Source organism: Phyllopteryx taeniolatus, chromosome 13, assembly GCF_024500385.1.
Source record: "Phyllopteryx taeniolatus isolate TA_2022b chromosome 13, UOR_Ptae_1.2, whole genome shotgun sequence".
NCBI classification, from domain to species: domain Eukaryota; kingdom Metazoa; phylum Chordata; class Actinopteri; order Syngnathiformes; family Syngnathidae; genus Phyllopteryx; species Phyllopteryx taeniolatus.
Genome location: NC_084514.1, coordinates 16,851,735 through 16,873,592, shown reverse-complemented (window position 1 = coordinate 16,873,592; position 21,858 = coordinate 16,851,735). Strand labels below are relative to the sequence as shown.

General features: G+C 41.9%; 1 protein-coding gene across 10 annotated transcripts; it reads right to left on the bottom strand.

The window, feature by feature from the left end:
- Nucleotides 1–597: 597 nt before the first annotated feature.
- Nucleotides 598–21,831, bottom strand: lrrc9 (leucine rich repeat containing 9). Of its 10 annotated transcripts, none has more exons than XM_061794880.1 (33): nucleotides 21,765–21,831; nucleotides 18,348–18,428; nucleotides 17,613–17,831; nucleotides 17,377–17,517; nucleotides 17,227–17,290; nucleotides 17,075–17,145; nucleotides 15,206–15,388; nucleotides 14,798–14,953; nucleotides 14,554–14,717; nucleotides 14,308–14,439; nucleotides 14,049–14,228; nucleotides 13,857–13,968; nucleotides 13,535–13,670; nucleotides 13,323–13,448; nucleotides 13,137–13,237; nucleotides 12,238–12,423; nucleotides 12,046–12,165; nucleotides 11,763–11,954; nucleotides 11,550–11,675; nucleotides 10,441–10,581; nucleotides 10,182–10,359; nucleotides 9,871–10,091; nucleotides 8,914–9,036; nucleotides 8,688–8,818; nucleotides 8,501–8,609; nucleotides 8,289–8,422; nucleotides 7,629–7,765; nucleotides 5,278–5,495; nucleotides 4,401–4,469; nucleotides 2,481–2,600; nucleotides 1,283–1,387; nucleotides 998–1,166; nucleotides 598–898 (listed from the first exon to the last, which is right to left on the bottom strand). In XM_061794880.1, the coding sequence occupies exons 2-33, from the start codon at nucleotides 18,426–18,428 to the stop codon at nucleotides 783–785; spliced, it is 4,461 nt and encodes a 1,486-aa protein (XP_061650864.1). In that variant the 5' UTR covers nucleotides 21,765–21,831; the 3' UTR covers nucleotides 598–782. The 10 variants fall into 10 exon arrangements, 8 of the variants coding, with proteins under 8 accessions (XP_061650864.1, XP_061650866.1, XP_061650865.1 ...); XM_061794882.1 differs by having other exon boundaries at nucleotides 2,481–2,549; XM_061794881.1 differs by having other exon boundaries at nucleotides 10,182–10,332.
- Between the last annotated feature and the right edge of the window lie 27 nt (nucleotides 21,832–21,858).

Here is a 21,858-nt window from a genome sequence, read left to right as displayed (position 1 = left end):
GAAATGTGACTTCACAATATTGAAGGATTTTTCAAAGATATTTCCTGGCAAATTCTAATCTGTTTTTCCTTTGTTTTGAATGTTGCCATTGGTTTGCAGCTCATTGTAAATCTTCTGTATTGACATTCATGAAGGCGTCTCTTGATTGTAGATTCTGAGAATGATGCACCAGCCTTCTCCACAGTGTTCTTATTGATGTTTAATGTGGTCTTGCAGGCCTTCTGATTTTTTTTTTTTGCTGTATTGTACCAAATGTACCAAACTTGTGCTTTGGCCTGACCTAAGACCTAGCTTTTTGCTGTCTTTCTTTAAATGCCTTCTTTTTTTCAGCCTCCTTCACTCACACTGAGAGCTCCACAGGTTTCCTATTTTTATCTCTAGGCAAACTGCAAAAAGGCAACTTAATACCTGTGATCAATTACCTTTATCTGCTTCATTTGTCTTGAACCACCTTTCCAGTTAATATCTGTATTATCCAGCTCCTGTACTACTTACTAACTGGAGGTACACTGATGTATGTCCTAAATGGTAAATGGAGTGTTTTTGTGAGGCGACTGAAAATAAAGCTGAAACTTGACCCTTTGATCACATCATCATTGTTTATTTTACATTCATTGCGGTGGTATATAAAGGCAAAATCATAAGATCTCTGCTCTAAATACTTTATGATGAGGCTAGATCTATTTAAAACAGATTTCATCCCAATATTTAAAAAAAACCAAAAACATTTGGAGAATTGAATCAAGTTGGTAATTTGTTCCTGTACCGTAGAAGTGTTGTTCTCATTTCCCATGGGGAAGAGGACACGGCGCTATCGAGTTGTTTTTTGCTTTTCGGGAGTGTCTGGAGGTCACCTCGGCATGTAAATTTGAAGGATTTTTCTCTGTGGACTTCTTGTCTGTGATTGGGGAAAAAAAATAGCGTCACATTCAGTGAACCGAAACCTGACAAGCTCACATAAAGTTCAATTATGGAGGAAAAAAAAGCTGGGACTCACACTTGGAGGTGTACTGAACTTGAGGTTCATCCTTGTTACTCGGGAGCATGTCGTGTCCGTGAATGAGGCTCTGTAGTCCGGTCATGCTCATTCCTTTGACAGGCATGTAGGTCATCAGTCCAGGCAGGTTCGTTTCAAGGCCGGAAACTCCACAGCACTCCTCACATTGCTTGAAAGAAATATCAAAAAAGCATCAGGTCGAGCAAGCTAAAGGGAAATTCTACACGCAGAGAGTCCAATCTTAAGGGCTCAGTCAAAGATAAGGGCCTCGCTATGAAACCTAACTGCTTGTGTTTCTCCACTATTGTCACCACGGTGTGTCCACTTCAGCCACACTCTGGGCACAGGATTGGTGATTAGATTGCTTGTTGTTCCACATATTAGAGAATCCTAATGGTGGGGGACAGTCATTACTACTCATTAGTGGCAACGTTGAAATTAAAATAAAAGCAAATGCAGGCGCAACTCAGATGGCATTTATGGGGGGAGTGGGGGTGGAGTTGGGGGTCGGGAGTTGCCCTAATGAGAGAACACAGGATCCCGTCCGTCTCTGTCATTTCCACATGTCCGATTAGCGGCCAGAGGGGTCGCGTTGACCTGGCTAATAGGGAGTAAATCCACTGGTGCATTATCGGCCAGGCACATTTCATCTAATCAGCAGGATGATGCCAGCAGGCTTAGGCTGCTTTTAATTCAGGGCTACGGGAGAATTACTGCACTAGCCTCTCCACTCATTACATAGACAGCCATTCGCTAAGATGGAGAGCGTTTGATCTGTGCTTTTCCCTTATTTGTTTGTGTGTGGGCGATGCTGGACTAAGTTATGTATGATAAGGCCCTTTAGGATTGCAAAATTAGGGACATTTATAGACTACATGTGAATTTACTAGAATTGAATTGAGTCAACAGAAAACAGTACATAATTACTGTACTGCATCGTTATAGTAAAAACAACCACATTTAATGAACATGTAATTGTATGTGCAAAGCTAATCGCGAATAGATGCCATCTCCACATACGAGTCCATGGCATCCATTTGACCTGTTAGTCTGTGCATGGAAATGGTTTGTAACATGCTGTTAATCTATACACATTTAATTTGAGTTCATTTGAGAGACTGTTTATGTGCCTCTGTGCTGCTGTTCTGGTTAGCAAGGGAGTTTCAATGGGCTCTGCAGTTAACCATTTTTCGCCCGAGTGTGAATAATAGCATACATGAATGGTGGCTCTTAAAGTTACCACCTGTTGTTTGTTATTGTTGTTGTTAATTGCCATCAATTGCAAACTTTGTCCAACTTTCCGAGGCTAAGATTGCCATAGAAAGTTTCGAAACTGACACTGAAATGTGAGATGACACATGAAGAACCTTTGAATTTAAAAGAGCTGAAAAGCGCATGAAAGCCATTGCAAACGTGCACAAATGCCGGTGTGTGTGTGTGTGTGTGCTTCTATGCACTTATTCGTGACGTGTGCAGTCCTCACTGTTGCGTCTGTAATTTCAGCTCTGGTTCTCTCCTCCATGGTAACGGTCATGCCATCCAGGACCTGCAACTGAGACAGACTGCGCATCACTGCAGGCCTGTGAAGAGAGTTGCGAGCCACCTGAAAGGAAGAAGTCACAAAGCAACCAATAAGAAATGACTCGGACTCAAACTGTCTTTTGGAACGTAGTCAACCCCCGCTATTTATGGGTGATCGGGACCGGGCCAGAACACGAACAGCGAAAATCTGTGGATAGTTGGCGCCCATTATAATTGCATTGAATTGTAATTTATTTATTTATTTTTTTAAACAGCCAAAAATTCTTGAGTAAGCGGGGATAAACTGCCAATAAGCGTTTTGGGGTTGTTGTCGCCCCCCCCCCCCCCCCCAACCTGAAAATAAAAGGAAAATAACAAAAAGAAAAAAGAAAGCACATTTAAACAATTGGAAAAAGAAAAAAAAAAAAAGAATGAGCAGATAGGTGAATCCACAGGTGGCGAATCGCGAGCATGCAGGGGTCCACTCTAATTTGCGATGCTCTGGTGAGTGCCAAAATATCCTGCTTGTACACTCACACAACTTTATGTTCCTGCAGGCCACTGCTGCATTTAAACTCTTGAGTGTGTGCCAGTGAAAGTCCAGAAGCGAGGGGACAGATTTTGGCACGGGAACACGGGCAAAGCAGTGATCTCATGTGGTCAACAGCAGGAGGTATCGTCTCAAGGGTGGTTGTTGGCCTCTACCCCTTGGCAGGATTAACCCCCTATGGGAAGAGAAGGGGGGAGATGGGATCCAGTGGGGGCGAGGCTGCCACAGCTGAGCGTGGCCCCGCGGCCTCCCTACATCATCCGTGGGCCACAGAACGTCCACGCTCTGCTCACGCCTGATCCACGGGCTCCAGATGGGTGATGTAAGTGGGCCAACAGCACTCGCCATTTGGTCAACGGATTTGTCTGTGATGCCGGCCAGTTTGAGGCACAGCGGACGGCCCATCATGTAATCGCTTAATTTGGAAGCGCACAGCAACACTGGGTCAGTGTCGTGGATTGTCACAGTCAGAAAGTGAGCCTGAAAACATGCTTTTGATCGTGTTGTTTACCAGGGAAAGCATTTAAGAGCTGCAATGTTGGAAGCGTCAATTGTGAGGGCCTGACAGAAGAGGAGTATCAATAAAAGTGACCTTGTTGTTTGGTGGTTTGCCAGGAGATTTTCTACTTTAAATGGCGCAATAAAGTTTGGCAAATATTGCCCTATAAGATAAGATCCCAAAAAAACAATCATTTACAAATAAAGGCTGTTCCAAATAATTAACATCATTTTGTATTGTAATAATGAAGCCAATACTCATTCAAATGATCTCCAATTGTAACAAGATATGTACAAATTAAGTTTAACGCTAAACTTAACTCCAATGTTAGTGCGATGGTTTTCTTTTTTTTCAGGTGAGCAATGAAAAGGCATTCTCTGTGTTGGAAAGACATCAATTGCAAAGCAGATTTCGACATAGCACAACCGATTCAAAGAGGAAGCCCAAAAGGGAAATGTGCATCATGTAACAAGGCAGTGTGCATATTGGTGAACATTGGTGTTCTAAAATCTATATCCATCTGAATATGTCGTTGAAATTTCCACATGAATCAGAATGAATTCCGTTGGCCTCCGATAGTCACTCCAATAGTCCCATTTCGAATTGTCAATGTTTTTAGAACACCCAGAGTGTATATTATTGAATGACTATAACTACAAATCCTGTATTGGCGTTTGCAGAGGGGTAGGCGTCCACGGCAGCATCTTTCGCATTTCGTTTCGCATGTGTGAAACCCCTCTCAGCATGATGTGTGAACATATCTTTCTAAATCTGCTTGTGTACCCAATAAACTGTCCCAGTGATTAGTACTTCACTTTAACATATGGACTCACCGGATTGCCAACAACAGAAAGTTCCGTCAGCGAGGGAAGAACCTCAAGTTTATCAAGCTCTGAGATGTCCTACAAATGTGGGAAAAAAAAGAAGATTACTTTGTGTCTTTTGTTTTTATTCCTGCGGACCTTGCGGCCACCGCCTTCCGATTACAGCTGGATGTGTTTGGGATAATAAAGACATATGTATCGGCGCTGAAACCTTTCATGATTTTTGGTGCAGGCAGGATAGACGCAACTGATGGGAGAGATTACATGTTTAATCGCATGAGCGTTTGGGCACGCAACAGAGCAACGGGAAGGGAGGGGGGAGGTTTTCCATGGTTTGCCCGCTTGATGGTTGGGTTTGGCTAGAATTCAGAGACGCCCCCCACGGCCAGGACTCGTGTGCTGGAACAACTGCCATACTTTACATCTTAATTAAATACATGAAAGGAAGAGGGATTGGCAGACTAAAGTGTGCAAATCACTCCCCCTCGGTGAGAAGGAGATGCAGACTGAGAAGCGGTTTCACTGATTGTCCCCTCTGCCCTGACCTTCAATCACACTGGAGCCCCTTGAATGCTAACCCTCACATTGCATGATGAGTCGTGATTACTATGCTTTATGTACAACTTGACCGTATGCGGAAAAAAATGCCTTCTATTCGCCCCCTTGTCCATATCAACCAATCATTAACAGCTAATCAAAATCTCACTAGCACCAGAATTCTCAGTTCAGGGTCGCAGGGGGATGGAGACTATACCAGCTAACTTCAGGCGAAAAATGTGGATGACACCATCAACTGGTTGCCAGTCAATCAAAGCGCATATGCATACAGTATAGAGACACAGAAACAGATAATAATTCATACGCACATTCACATGCTAAATCATACCTGAAGCTTGTTCATGGCGAGGTAAAGCTTGCGGAGCTCCACGAGCGGATAGAGATGGTTCAGCTCCCGGATGCGATTCTCTGTAAGGTGCAGTTCCAGCAGGACATTCTGGGAGATGAAAGAGTTCTCGTACAGGGCCCTTATCCGGTTCCTGTCTAACACCAACTCCCTGAGCTGATGGAGACCCTCCAAACCTTCCACCTGGCTGATCTCATTCCCTGGAAGAGGTGGGAAGAACAGGTTTCGGACACTATTTCCAAGGATCAATGTTAACCACTATACATCAATGCAATGTAATACCTTAAAACTGCGCTAGATTGCATATTTACAGTCGTGTGAAAAAGTGATTACCCACTTTCTGATTTCTTATTTTTTTGCATGTTTGTCACAGATTTAAATATCAGTCAAAGACAACACAAGTAAACACAAAATGCAGTTTTTAAATGAAGGTTTTTATTATGAAGGGAGAAGAAAAAAAAAAAACTTACATGGTCCTGTGTGAAAAAGTGATTGCCCCCTCTGTTAAAACTTAACTGTGGTTTATCATATCTGAGTTCAATTTCTCTAGCCACACCCAGGCCTGATATTGCCACGCTTGTTCTCAATCAAGAAATCACTTAAATAGGACCTGCCTGACAAAGCGAAGTAGACCAAAAGATCCTCAAAAGCTAGACATCATACTGAGAGCTAAAGACATTCAGGAACAAATAAGCAAGAACGTAATTGAGATCTGTCATTGTGGAAAAGGTCATAAAGCCATTTCTAAAGCTTTGGGACGCCAGCAAAATACAGTGAGAGCCATTATCCACAAATGGCGAAAAACAGAAAAATGGTCAACCTTCCCAGGAGTGGCCGGCCGACCAGAATTACCCCAAGAGTGCAGCGACAACTCGTCCAACAGGTCACAAAAGACCCCGCAACAACATCCAAAGAACTGCAGGCCTCACTTGCCTCAGTTAAGGTTAGTGTTCATGACCCCACCATAATAAAGAGACCGGGCAAAAATGGCCTGACGATGACGAGACAAAAGCTGAACTTTCTGGAAAGTGTGTCCCATTACATCTGGCGTAAAATTAACACCGAATTTCAGAAAAACAACATCATACCAACAGTAAAACGTGGTGGTGGTAGTGTGATGGTCTGGGGCTGGAAGACTGTCATAAAGGGAACCATGAAAGGAGAATGTCCAGCCATCCGTTATTGACCTCAAGCTGAAACAAACTTGGGTTCTGCAGCAGGACAATGATCATTTAAAAACATTTAAACATTTAAGTATGAAAAAATAAGAAATCAGGAAGGGGGCAAGCACTGTTTCACACCACTGCATATGAGTATGTATACTGCTGTGGGTCAACATTTTTGCAGGCACTCAAATTTTGTGTCTCACAAATTGTGCTACTCAATGTGTGCGTTTCCCCATCAAGCCATCCAGTTACCTGTAGTACCTGCCCTGTCCGCATTAAGACTGCAGGTGAGCTGGCTTGGTGAGAGGTGGGGTAGACCCTGGGCCACTTGCCAGTCAATCACAGTGCGCATACAGACAGACAACCAATCACATTCACGCAATGAACTTAACATGCATGTATTTGAAAAGTTGGGAGAACCCGGAGTACTCAGTAAAAAACCCACACATTGGTTTGATTGATGATTCAATTAAAATGTGTTACAAATAAGTTAAAAGAGAAATTGTACCTATGTTTGAAAACAGTTATAAATAATTCAGTGCTCATGTATTGTTTTTAAAAATTAAATACAACTGAACTGTACTCAACAAATCTACAACATTGGATGAGAAAAAGTTTAAGCCACTGTAACATAATGCAGAGTTTGGGCATTTTATTCAGTGATTCTGTGTCTACCACTAGAGGGAGCCCATATACCACTAGTGGTATGCACACCACACTGAGAATCACTGACAGGGGTAAACAATAAGAATTCTGGTGATTGTTGTTTAACTGTGTCTTGAAGCAACCAGCAGAGGTGCTGCTGATACATTTAAAACTAGTTTGCTGTCTATAGAAGGACAACATAACATCAGTCATGGCCTACATCGCCAATATGCAACATTATTCCGGCACCAAGCCCATAATCAAAGTAGTCAAATGGCCACCGCTAGTAAATACATGCATGGACAGTATATAAAAATAAGGTACTAAAAAGCTTCAAGCAAATCGTGGCCTTTGTGGCACCAATCAGCCTGATGGAGCGCTTCTCAATGAAAGTCTATCAAAAGCTGTTGTAAAGAAAGTCACTGCGGCTCTTTTGTTCTCGCCACACCGTGCGCCTGGCTTTGAGTTTACCGCTTCAGTGTTTATCTTGTCAAAGGCGGGAGCCAGTGCACTTTTACCCACCTTGAAGGAAGAGCGTCTTAAGATTGGTGAGCCTGCTGAGCTCCAGATTGGCCATATTGGAGATGCCATTGTAACTTAAATGCAGCACCTCCAGGCTGCTCATCAGAGGCTCCAGGATGATGGCCGGCGCAAGGGGCCTGCAAAAAGGAAAGAGGCTTTTGTAAGTGTTGGCGTTAAATATACGCCTCTCTTCCGCCTGCTGAATTATTTCACCAAAAGAACAGAATGAAATTGCCTCAAGAAAAATCACAGCAGGTAGAATGTTTGGACTTTTTTAAACAACACGTCCTCACAATAAAACATGTAAACCCCTTCCTGGTGACAAACAGATTGTATAAAGGATTTTCGTTAGAAAGACGAAACACACAGACTGTATTTCATTGAAGTTCATATTTTCAGCTGAAGTATGGGCACGACTGAGTAAAAATATTAACCATTTGCTGGTAGGTGCTGCCCCCTAACGGTTATAAAGGGCAACAAAATGTGTTATGTGTTAATAAATATATGCGCGGGTTTAAAGATTACAAAACAATTGAGGGTCCCTAACTTTTGCACGCGCTTCTCTTTTGAGCTTACCTTTAACATGTTTGATATTTTAAATTGTTCTCATTTTTATTGGACATAAGTGGTTTGCGTGTCTGCCTCACAGTCAGATCTTACCTGCTCCCTTTGCATAAACTTTGTTGCCCGTAGCCACTGGAGTGCACTTTATTGTGTAACATCTGTCTGTTTGTTAGAAATGTCTTCTGCCTCGGGAGGATGGACTCGACGCGGTTATAGTTTAAACACAAGACCTGTAATAAAGAAAAATCACTTTTCATTTTGGCCTCGATTCAAGAAGTTGTCATTCATCTCCTTGCTCTTGCTTGTACTTTGACATTAGGAAGGTGGATTAGGCCTGAAAAGCAGGTGAGGTTGTTGTGGTCTAAGTTGATACTGTGTAGGTTGAAGAACAGGTCTGTTGGAGACAGGTCCACACTCCTGTTGGGGGGAAAAAAAATGAAAACATTTCATATCAAGCTTCAGGTACTGTAAATGCAGCTGATTTGAAAAGACCACCTGATGGAGCAGGAGTGCAGCGTGAGGTAGGTGATGCTGGCGTAGTTTGAATGGCCCAATTTTTCTGCTACCAAGTCTGGTGTGAGTCGTCCTCCAAACATAGCCTTTGCATTTTCATATTCAGCTGGATCCTGTGGGGGGGGGGGGGGGGGGGGGGGGGACAATGTACTTGATGACAATCATGTCACCGCCTCCACTCTCTGCCATCATTTTTGTTGGCACGTACGACTGCACGTCCATCCAGGGCCTTCAGAGACGGCAGGTGGAACACCACATAAATACGATAGTTCTTGAAGTTCTCTGATAACGGATTCCCAAACAGATCCAAGATGATAAGGCTTTCCAACACCTAATAACAGAAAGTCAATGGTTCTTAGAAGATTCTTATTTTGTGGGGGGGGGGAAAGCATTCTATACACCCACCGTCCACATAATTGTGAACGAGGGAGGTAGGGAGCGAGAGGCACAAGACTATGTGTACATTTCAAATAAACAAAGAGGATGATGAAGCCACAGAGAAAACTACAATAAGAGTCTGCGCTCACTTGCATTGAAGTGGCCAAGATGACAAAAAGTCATTTGAAAGTCATTTCACTTTAACTGAATATACTGTACATGGGTCAGGTCCAATCAAAGCAGCACAAAATCATATGATATATGTATAATATAATTGCATCAAATGGCAGCAATCTGTGTATTTAATAGCTTTAAGAAAAAAAGGTATTTCATTTTGTTGTTTCTGTTCACGTGTGACTATTTGTTGACCAAAATCTATTTGAATTGAGAACATCTAAAATACAAATGAACAAACCTTTGAATTAATTACATTGTCTTAATTGAGTCCCAACACTGTTTACTGTACAGTAGCTCTATCATCTTAATCATTTGAATTACATTTTGTGAACATAAAATGACAAAGTAAATGACTTGCATATATGAAAACTCACTTTAGGTGTTCCTGTTTACCATCTCTATGGCCAAAAAGAATGTATACAGGATTGATTTCATACTGTATTGTCAAGTGTCTATTTGTGATTTTTTTTTCTCATTACTTTTAGCAATACAGTACTGTGTACATTTTCTTTTTCAGGCCAATCATGACACGAAATTTGTAATGCCGGAAGTTATGACACAGCTTTTGTATTGAATCTGAGTAGATACTGTATGTGGTATGGGTGTTCACCTTGAGATAGTAGATATCTCTCGACACAGAAATGTGATTGTTGCCAGCGTAGAGCTCCATAAGAGCATGGCATTTGTGGATGCCATCCAGGGAAGTGATGAGATTGTTCTCCACAGACAGGAAGATCAAATTGTGTAGCTGGTCGAGGACAGAGGCGTCCAGACTGGACAGCTGATTACCATCCATGCTGAGTTTGTTCAAACTCTGCAGATTTGAGAGACCTAGTGAATGAAAAGACATAGGAGAATTCAATTCTGTACTATTGTGAAGTAGGAAGCATTGTTTATCGTGAAATCCACGGTATGACTGACCGTTGAATGTGCCGATGTTGTTGTTATTGAGGGAGAGCTCTTCCAGACTAGAGCAGCAGTCTAGCCCTTCAACTTCGCAGATGTAATTATTATTAAATGAAGCCCAGCGCAGGTTGACAAGGGCCTCCAGATGGCTCATCTGACAAATCTTCTGGTTGTCAAGGTTCAGAGAGGTTATCTGTTCAAAATTCAGCCACCATATGCACTTGAAGAATGAATGCATGGAAAAGTGAGGATTTCAATAACTGATTGGACTGACCTTGGAGGCCCAGTCTGGCTGCAGGTCTTGGCTGAGGTCACTGGGTGGCAGGATGAGCTCAGAAAGGAGCTGAGTTGTTGACATCAGTCTGAGACTACGGGGCTGTTCGTTTTTGGTATGTGAGCAAACAATAATAATTTCCTGCCAGCACAAAAACAATGTATTGTTATTATTATTATGAAATGTAACTTAATCAATCAATACAATCAAATATAACTGTTTATAACGAGGCACGGTGCACGACTGGTTAGCACATCTGCCGCACACTTCTGAGGACCGGGGTTCAAATCCGGCCTCGCCTGTGTGGAGTTTGCATGTTCTCCCCGTGCCTGGGTGGCTTTTCTCCGGGTACTCCGGTTTCCTCCCACATCCCCAAAACATGCGTGTTAGGTTAATTGAAGACTCTAAATTGCCCGTAGGTGTGAATGTGAGTGCGAATGGTTGTTTGTTTCTATGTGCCCTGCGATTGGCTGGCGACCAGTTCTGGGTGTACCCTGCCTCTCGCCCAAAGTCACCTGGCATGGGTGCCAGCACACCCGCGACCCTAGTAAGGATAAGCGGTAAGCGGGACGGGAAATGGATGGATGGATGTTTAGAACTGTTTCAAATGTGGGTGTTTACAGTACCACTGTACACATTAGAATCACATGCACAATGATATGTAATCTATTACAAGAGCTTTATCGAATGGTCTAAATGTCTACTAGATATAATAATGCTCAGTTTTGATTGCCACTATCAGTACCAATATACCAATACCAATATACAATGTTTGTTTATACAATTTAGTTTCTAACCAAAATATTTGCAATACCTCTCTTTATGGTGACAAAAAAACAACAACAACAACTTTCTAGGATGTATCATGTTAATAGTTGCTCAATGATATAACTTGGAAATAAACTACTTGAAGTACTATTCACAAATAAACCAAATTTCAAACAAATGTCTCATGAAGTCCCTTGGAACCTATCAAATTTGGACGATTTCCCACATTCCCCAGCTCATGGAAGGTTTCCAGAAACTTGGTTGCAAATGTTGAAATGTGTCTAAGGTACCATACATTGGAGTCAGTCACTGGGAAGCATTTTTATCCCCAAAATATTAACCTGGTTGATAATGGTTCTAGTAGTCTTGCGAACAGCATCCGCAACTTCTTCCTCTGTAACCAGTGTGTCGTCCAGTTTTGTGAGAGTCGTCACAAAACTCAGTATGGTCATTCGGACTTCCTCTGGCTGACAGAAACAAAGCAATATTCCCTATGCACAGTTGTAAATCTTGTGTTCTTCGTGTTATTATAATGAATATATTACTGGACACACCTTTGTCCATGGGTTGTGTTGTGTTTCCAGTATTTGCAGGGCAGGTGTGTGTATTTTGAGCACAGTGGACTCTTTGCTGACGTTGGTCAACTTGTTCCAGCTAACGTCAAGATGTTTGAGCTGTTTTAAGCCCTGCAGACTTTCAAGGCTCACAAGCTGGTTGAAGCTGGCATCTAAAATCTCAAGACTGGGCTGGTAAGGTAGACAAAATTAGAATAGAATTAAGAATGAACGAAAGCTCAAAACATTCCCTCTTGGAGTTCAAACTTGTTTGATTCAATACCATGTGAGCGATGTCACTGAGGCTGGTGAGCTCATTGAAGCTGAGGGTGAGATGGCGCAGAGCCGTGAGGGACGAAATCTCCCTTAGGCTGCTCAGATTGTTGTTGTGAAGGTTGAGCACCTGAAGAGTCAACATATAGTCAACAACAGCTCAGAGTGAAGGTATGTACTTCATTTGAAAAAGCAATCTTACAGTGATGTCACTAAGGACACTGGCACCGGACACATTTAGGAGAACTTCCATATTCCAATTTAACAACATGGGCTGCGGGTCCGGTGTCGGCTCCATGTCGACAGCTTCTTTGTCCAGTGAGGTGTCATAGGTCGGAGGGTCAAGGACATCCATGCAGTCGTCTAGTGATGTACGCTGTTCACTGCCCTTTGAAAGGCACACACCATCAGCAACTATTGCAAACTGAATCCAGGTGATGGCCATCCTGAAATATTGCTTACCATTTGATTTGTTCAAATTTCAACAGATAGTGATTGAGCTCCCCCCCCCCCAACACATTTTCACTACAACAATTAAGCACATGAAAACATGCCCCTCAAGCTGCTCCTGAAATTACTGGATGGTGAAATACAGTACAGGGGCCTTCGCTCCTAATATACGACATTTCGAGGGTTAGGAACGGCACATGGCAGAAAAATCTGTCGTCAAAAGGCATGCACAATTATCGTCGCAATTACTGTTTGGAGGGTGCGAACAGCATGCAATGAACCAGTTTCCACGGCAGCGCAAGAATACACTAAACGACTTACTGCAGTAGCGCAGGTAGACAACTCTTTCCGACTGTTACCGCCAATAGGAACCGAACACAGTGGTGAATCATATGGACAAAGGTGTTTGATTGGGTTGAGTTCTTCCACACTAAACTATTCCTGGCTTTGTGTACTGTCATGCTGGAACAGAAAAGGGCCTTTCCCTAAATTGTTGGACGCGTACAATAGTCCAAAATGTTTTGATAAAATAGAGTCAGAGGGAACTTAAGTGTGAAGACCAACCCCTGATTGAACATTTCATAATTAGAAGGCGCACAGTCTCTCCATTCTAGAGATTACAGGACCACAAATGCGAATCCAGCCACTTACTCCAGTGAGATATTCAAAACAAATCATGTACTCGGGCAAGACGAGGTCATTGTCAAAGACAAACCACTGCCTTCCTTTGGGAATGGTAGTGTATACTCCATCTAGACAAAAAACAAACAAACATGCGCACGCTCAATTCAAAAAATCTTGAGTTAAATGTATTCTCACATAAAGTATGTGATGTACCTCGATGCTTGGTGTGCACACTGCGATATACAGAGCAAGCGCGGGGATATGTTCTTCTGTGCACCAGTTCTCCCTCTGTGATTGGCACACTCTGGCCCAGAAACACCTTGGAAACGATAATTCTGCCTACAGGGTAAACAGGAAGCATTTACCCATAGTGACTTACAGCCAAGATGATTCCATTTGATAAATTCTGGACCAAATTCACACACCGGATATGAAAGGGATTGTATCTGTTCTTCTCTTGGAACACGCTTGCTCAGCATGGCGCAGTAAATATTCAATTCTTGGCTGTTCGCTCACAATCAGGCTGTTGGATAAAGGCACTGCTGCTTCTTTTCCGAGGGCCTGGTTTGAAGGAAAAACACGAAGAATGTTGGCCTGTTATATCCATCCATTCTCAACGCTGCTCATCTTGTTCGGGGTCGCGGGGGCACTGGAGCCTATCCCAGCTGACTTAGGCGAAAGGCGGACGACACCGAACTGGTCGTCGCCAGTCAGTCGCACGGCACTTACAGACGCAGACAACAGCACCTTATATTCTTTTGCTGATTTGAAGCCTTCCTCGACGATGCTCAACACGTCCTCATCTTTTTGGTGCGAGTCGCTAACGTGGAACAAGTGCTCAAGCAGCCTCTTATAATTCCTGTGTGAAATTCTTGCATTAAACAATATGCGTAGAAAAAGAAACCAGGTTTGCTTTTCATCGAGTGGCGGTTGACTTGCTGTGCCAAGGTGACTGAATCCTCCCTGGCCAGCAGAGTATGAAGTTTGTCCTTAAAGCGAAGCCTCAGCCCGCTATTGTGGATGCGGACAACTCTGTTGATCCTGATGCCAGTGATGCCGTGACTCATGTAGTCGGCGAGAGAAAAGCGAGAGAGCAGGAGGTCACGACAGGAAGTGAACCTGTTCAAGATACGACATTACAAGCTCGGTAACGCGGGGCACGCGTGTGGGATGGCGCAACAACAGAAATGTATAGTACCATGGGTCTGTGGCGCTGCCTTCCTCCAGGCGAATATTTCCAAAACTGTGGAGCTCCGTCGACATAAAGTGCACTGTGTCCTCCATCATTTGTGTGGCTTGGGACAGATGGTGTTGATGCCAGCTTTCTATTCTGAAGAAAGAAAAAGCGTGACAATTTTTTCACTTTAAACACATAACACAGCATGGGAGAAAATCTAGCAAGGTCTACATCTTGTTGATTATAAATATAACCACACAAACTAACTCATGCAGCCTCCTGGTCCAAATAGCCAGTCTCTGCTGTAGTACTTCAATCTTTCTCAGTATTTGCTCGGCAGAGGGGTCACAGCTGTCACCTTTCGTGCTTAAATCTTCCGTCGTGTGACTGTATGCATCTTCGAAAGACTTCTTACAAAGAGAACGTTCAAGCTGGGGATGCAACACAAGGATTACAAGTCAATAACCTAGTCTTATGACATCCTTGAAGCGGTTCCTGAAGGCGTACCTACATTTTTTAAGGTGTAATTGAGTGACCGAATGCTTTCCTTAGGTGACTCCAACGAGGCGTTTTTCTTCTTGAGAAGGTGAAGAAGAGTCTCTGTCAGATTCCTCCGAGCGGTGCGTGCACGCATGTTGTAAAACATCATCTTCTTCATTACAGTGGACTAAAAGAAAGCACACGTCACCCCGGAGGCCTTAAAAAGCATGAAAATAGGCAGCACACAATCCTTGACCCAAAGCTCGGAAAAAAAGCCATCGTTAATTTCAATTAAAATGATCATTTGCACACGTCACTCATCATGTAAATCAACGCGAGGTTGCTAAAGATTTTCCTAACATAGAAGCAACCTCAAAGTAATAGTCAGCATTTACGTTTAATTTAGAGACAGACTAGTTTGACTTGGACATCTTACTACCTCGGCTACTTCGTTGATTTGCGTGCTTGAGACGTCGTAGGTGTCGAGGAACAAGAGCGAGGGCAAGTGGTACGTCACGTGTGTGGCATAGTTACACAGGCGACACACTGGGTTCGGGGTGGTCGTGAAGTCACTCAGCGCCAGATCTCTCAGTTGGGACAGACAGGTCAGACAGGTCAGCTCCTGAGACGACAACACAGCACACACACGTTTGTTCTACTCAATAATTTGGAGCACAACAATTTTATTACTCACAAAAAAGAAAAAGAAAAAGTGAACTGACAAAAACAATGTTGAAACGGGCTGTTAAATCTTCTGGTGAGTCTCCTTTAGGTGCAGTAGGCCCAGTTTTGTTTCAAATCTGTATTTTATAGTATGTCCAAAAAGTCAAAAATGATATATATTCTCTGAGTCAAGGCTGATTCGATATTCTAAATCAGGTCACCTCAAACTGTGGTGGGTGCAAGATTCAAAGTCGAACTGCGGTCTGGGATCAGATTACACATTTACACTGTTTCGCCACTTTTACAAAATCAAAAGGTTGAAAATTGGTATTAGGCGCATAAGGCATTATGCAAAAGGGAATATTGGCAATCTTTCGAAAAAAGAAACAAAAATACAGTACCTCAACAAAGTAAGCTACTGTGGATAGAATTCTACACACCCCTGTTCAAATGCCAGATTTTTGTGACAAAACAAAATTAAGTCCAAAATGGTCTTTTTTTTTTTTTTAAATCCACCATGTTACCTGTAACCTGTTGACTCAATGGGAAAAAAAGAAATGTTGATGAGAAGGGTAGTAAGAATAAACAACTGAGATCATTTGGTTGCATAAGTGTGTACAGCCTCTTATAACTGGGAATGTAGCTATGTTCAGAATTAACCAATCACATTCAAGCTCATGTTAAATGGGAGTCAGCAAACACCTGCCACCATTTGAAGCGCCTCTGATTAGCCCCAAATGTTCAGCTGCTGTAGTAGGCTTTTCCTGACATGCTTCACTTGTAGGTATTGTGTTCTTTTTATTGCGCCAAACGATACCTTTTTGGTATTATGGTCAAAAAGCTCTACTGTGGTTTCTCAAACAAGAACGCATTTTCCAACATATATTTCAAATTTGTATTTTTTTCTTTGTAAGATAAGTCTTCCGGCGTGCCACCTACCACATAGCCAAGACATACTATATGAAGAAGACAGTAGATTGCTGTCACGTACTTAACTGCCAGTATTTGCCAACAATTCCTGCATTTGCAACTTATAACATCCATCCATTTGCTGTTGTATTTCAATTCATCTCATATCCTGTTCATGGTTACGAGGTGCTGGAGCCTGTCCCAGCTGACAGACTACACGCTAGAGTGGTCGCTAGTTGATCACAGGGCACACAAAGTCAAAGTAGCTCCCCTACAAGTAGTAGAAGTTACTAGGAACTTTCAGAACAGTGCAAAATGGTCCAATATGAATGAATAGTATTCAAAATGATGAATGATTTGAAGACAGAAGATTCAACAAACAAAAACTCACTTTAACCCACAATTTCACCTGGGTGTGAATAATTTTGGCATGCATAAACCTTTTTCAGAACAAAAACTGATATCACCCAAACAAATGTCATATTTTATCTTCAATAAATCTATTAAAACCTGAGCTTAAAAGCAACATTTCTGTATGTCTTCCTGTCAAAACATCTCATGCAGACTATCAAGGTGATTATTATTTTGACAGAAAATAAGTTGACAATCAAAGAAGTCAAATGGATTCTTCTCAACAACAACAAAACATCTTAAACATGCACATACCAAGAACACAAGCAGTTGACAAGATTATTTTTCAAGAGTAAGAATTTGAATAACTTTTCAGTCATCTCACCTTGAAGGAGCTGATCTTGTTGCCGGACAGATTGAAGGTGTGAAGGTTGACGTTGTTAACAAGGCTGTCCCCTTAAAGGTATTACCAAAAAAATGCTTATGTATTTTATTTCCCCGACAGTTCCATTTTGCAAAGGACAGAAAATAGCTTACCGATCTTTTGTATATTATTGTTAGCAAGGTTTAGTTCTTGCAGGTTCTGAAGAGTCTTCAAGCCCTTTAAGATAGTGAAAAATGTGATTTCATCGAGATAAAAATCAGGATTAAAAAATGACTTGTATCAATATTAGACGTTCTGCAAACCTGTATCTGAGATATGTAATTATTGTTGAGCCACAGGACTTCCATGCTGACGAGCAACTTTAAATTCTTGATTTCACTGATTTTATTATCATACAAGTAGAGTTTCTTTAGCCCAGGACAATGGTGCAGTCCAGATATTTTCTGTAAAAAGGACGAGGAGGACAACGATGCAGCACCAGATTACGGCGGAGTAACATTTATTTTGCCGTCAAGTATTAGAATGTCAACTCACTTACAGTCAGCTTACACTCGACTACCCAGAGCTCTTGGAGTAAGGGACAGCTTTCCAGTCCCTCGATGCGCTTTATGCCCTGGCCCACTATTTGAAGCTGCCGGAGCATTGGGAAGAAGGAGAGGCCAACCATCTGAGGAAAACCACTCAAGATGACCTCCAGGGAGGTGACACTGGGCCCCTCTTCAGCTAGGTCATCATAGGAGAGTCCATTGGCCATGCACTGTTGGAGGAATGGAGCGAATGCTTACTGGCCACAACATTAAGGACACCTGCACAAGCCAACACGAGAGTTCAATCGAACGGGCCGCTGTTTTCAAAATGCTCTTCATCGGTTGATACTACGACTGATGATGTTAACATTAACAACTTGTATTTATGTAGCGCCTAATATACAAAAAGGAGATTCGATTTGCATACCTTAAACAAAATGGTACATACACAGGCATCGAAAACATGAAACAACTGTAAGCCTATGTTTGGCCCACCCTGTACAAACAGACAACTATTCACACCATCACTGAGTGGGAAGCGCACCAAAGTCAGGTGAGATTTCCACTACAATATTTTGTAATTCATCATTTTGGCACAAATCAAGTGAAAATGCAGAAAACTCCCATGGCACCCCTAATGATCTGCCGTGGCGCTAAGCCTGTTGGGAACTATCACATCAGATTATGTAGATGCATTTATAATGGCACATAAACAACATTTTGAAACACTACTTTATTATACTGACCAGCTCTCTGACCACATCCTCATCACTGCATGGCTTTTCATTATTTTGTGCCGCACCTTTCTGCCCAGAAGTTGACTGCATCTGATAATGCAATGTTAATAAATAATGCAAGTACACTTGTTAGTACAATGCAACACAAAACAATTCCCATCTAAAAATGACTGATTTGATACTAACATTCCAAATCATTTATTCCACTACAATTGAGTTGTGGATATACTACATAACACATTCCAACTCATGAATGCATCTAATCTTATGTAATAATATCAAGAATAAAATACTGTTTGTATATTTTATACAATTTGATCATGTTACTAAAAGTCTCTGTGGATCATCCAGTTACACCTAACAGTAGTGATTGAAGCCAATTTAACTGCATCACGCGTCCTAACACAAACTTTAGATTACTTAGCCGTCTGCCGTCAAACATCATAAAAAGATGGTCGCTTGTCGGCTGCCTCTATTTACCAACGCATCGTCCCCAATGAACAAATACGCGATTCCACTTATATCATCTCCTCCCGTGGCGCGGGGGCCGTTGCGCCGGGTGGGCTCGAGTGGATGAATTCACGCAGGCGTCAAAAGCAATACGTGCCGACACGTCACTGAAACGTGCTCACGGTTCCCATGGCAACGGGAAAAAAAAACAAAAAAAAGGAACGTGGCATTACGTCATCGTTGCAGCACCCGAAGAGTGGCGTCACAATGAAGCCCACCGCGCGAGTTTGGTGCCTGGATAAGCGGTATCATTTCATTGCACGACGGCGGAATGGGACATTTTGTGCTGTTTTACGCGGCGGTCACACACAGACTCGATGGCCACAACATTAGGTACGCTTGAACCTAATGATGACGTCAACGGAGGTTCTGCAGCAACAAGTTTGCCTTCACAAACGTCACGCACAGTTGGACAAAGTACGGCGACTCAATCCTCGTTCTTTAATCGGGCCCAACCAGCATGACAAATATCAAGAGTCCAGCAATATGTGTTGCAATAATTGCGCAGTTCAAATGTATCTATTCAGTTGAAATTGATTTTGTATATATTTTTTGGAATGTGTATAATTCATTTCTAAATAAAGTACAAATAGATTTAGCTCGATCGATAGATATATTTTGGGGAATTTAAAACTGTTTTCGTTTGTAGACAATATTTTCAATATTGTGGTTGTAGTTTTCAGTGGTGTAACGCTGTACCGAGTCATTCTTGGACTTTGAATAATTTGCTTTTCCAAAACTGCATTATCAATACTGGGAGTTCAGTATCTTGCTCAATTCGACAGCAGTGAGCTGTCAGGGCCAACAAGGCCTTCTCTGTTGACATCAACACTATCAGAAGCATTGACCTCCATTGAATAAGCTAAATTCTAATATTTGCTTCATGAAATTGTCTTACTTTATTACCTGTGCATTTTCTTCATTTTAAAGCCTTGTCTTGGCTGCACTGCTTCCAGTATTGCATGTGGATGTTCGATCATTTGTCCAGTCAGTCTTCCGCCTTTATGTGTTACTCTTATGTCAATCTCATCTGCCCAGCGCATTCAGAATCAGTAGCGCTGGCCAATGTAACTTATATGATATTAGCAATGGGACCGTTTCTTAAATCAATCCCATTTCAAATGTATCCTCACAGGGCCAGCCGGGGGCAGCAAGCTGGATCTCAACAATATCAGCATTTTTCCGTCCTCTGATTAGTTGGTCAGAGCAAAACCTGTTACAACAGACTTCGACAAGCAAAACCACATCCGTAGCAAGCATCTGGTGAGTATGTAATGCATTTTCATTTCCTTGTTTGTTGTTTTATTTGATGAACATTGATACTGAACTGCACCGTTACATGCTGTTACATTACGTTTTAGTATCGTATTGACCGTTTCTATAATTGCGACATTGATAATTCATTAAGTCGGGTAAGTCCACAGCAAAGGCCCAGGTACAAAATGAAACGCCTGCCACTGGTCCCTTGTGGGGATCGAACCCGCAATCCTCATCGGGAGGTCCAATTGGAAGCAAGCAACACAGGCTTTTACATGATTCAGCCATGAACCACAAGGCCCACATCGCATGGAGCACTCAACACCTCTCAGAATTCTCCAAACGAGCCTAGATGCCAAACCAGCGGCGGGCTGTGCCTTTAGTTGGAACTTACCCGACTTAATCACTCTCTTCATACCACCACTATCACATCACAACTACAGAAACCATCAATATTGTACACAAATGCAGCGGTGTCAGAAGCAATATTGATCTAATAATAGGACAAACAAAACATTGACGTACAATAAATAATAGTCAACAAAGATTATCAAAGGGGAAGTCAAGGTACAAATGTATTACAAAGTAAACCTAGAATTAAAACAATAAATCAAATGAAACGGTTCCAGGTTTGGTCATGAGACGTACGCAACGTTTGCGGGAAAGTTGTGACGCCACTTTCGGCCGCCAGCAGATGGTGAGATTGTCCAAAATTGTTCCAGAAAGATATTACAACATTGCCTTATGTTATTCCACATTGGAATAGGTTTGTGGATGATGTGCCATGGAAAAAAGCTCTGGCTGCTCCCGAATAAATGTCTAATTACGAACAAAGTTAGAGAAACATCTTTTAAGCTTATCCCTCAATTCTATCCAGCTAAATGTTATATAAACAAGACATTTAAGAAAGATATTGATGTGAACTGCAGCTTTTCTAATGAATACCCTGAAACAGTTGTCCACATGTTTTGGTACTGTCCATATGTTAATCTTTTTTTTGGCAAAAACTATATGATTTTATTCACAATAATGTTGAAAGGAATATCGTACTTGCTTGGAAGAATATATTGTTTGGCCTCTTTGAAGAAAAGAAATTCTGGCTACTTAATAAATCTTTTATTGCTGAAATATCACATTCATTGTTGTAAATACATTGGAAGAACGCCATGTTTAACTGCTTTCTATAATAAGTTCAGACAATACATTTTCAATTAAGTACTCTAAGAAACAAAAAGCTCTGAAAACAATTGAATATTGCATTGCTCTTAACGTATTTATATGAATACACGTGCCCCTAGCATGCTATATAACTAGATTTGAGCTATTTTTTTTTATTTATGTATTTATTTTCTGTTCCTTGTCCTTTCTGTGTTCATCTTGAATGATGCTATTTGTGTTGATCACTATTCAAGACTTAAATGTTTGGAGCTGTGAATTTGTGTTGGAGACAACAACTCACAATTCACATGCTAATATTTAGCATGTAAATGTAGGTCAGTGCTATAAAAACGATCAGCACTTTGATTTTTTTTTTAGCTGTATACCAAAATGTGTAATTAAAGCTAACAAAACCCCAATAAATACAACAAAATGTTGTACGTATTAATCTAAAACCACACAACAACGTTCTACAGGAAGAACCGCATGGCAGTTGCGTACCTTTAGTCCAGCAAAACTTTGATCGTCCTGCTCACTTGTGTCATGTTTGGTTGCTAGGGAGCCATTTTGAAAGATGTCGTACACCAATGGGCCA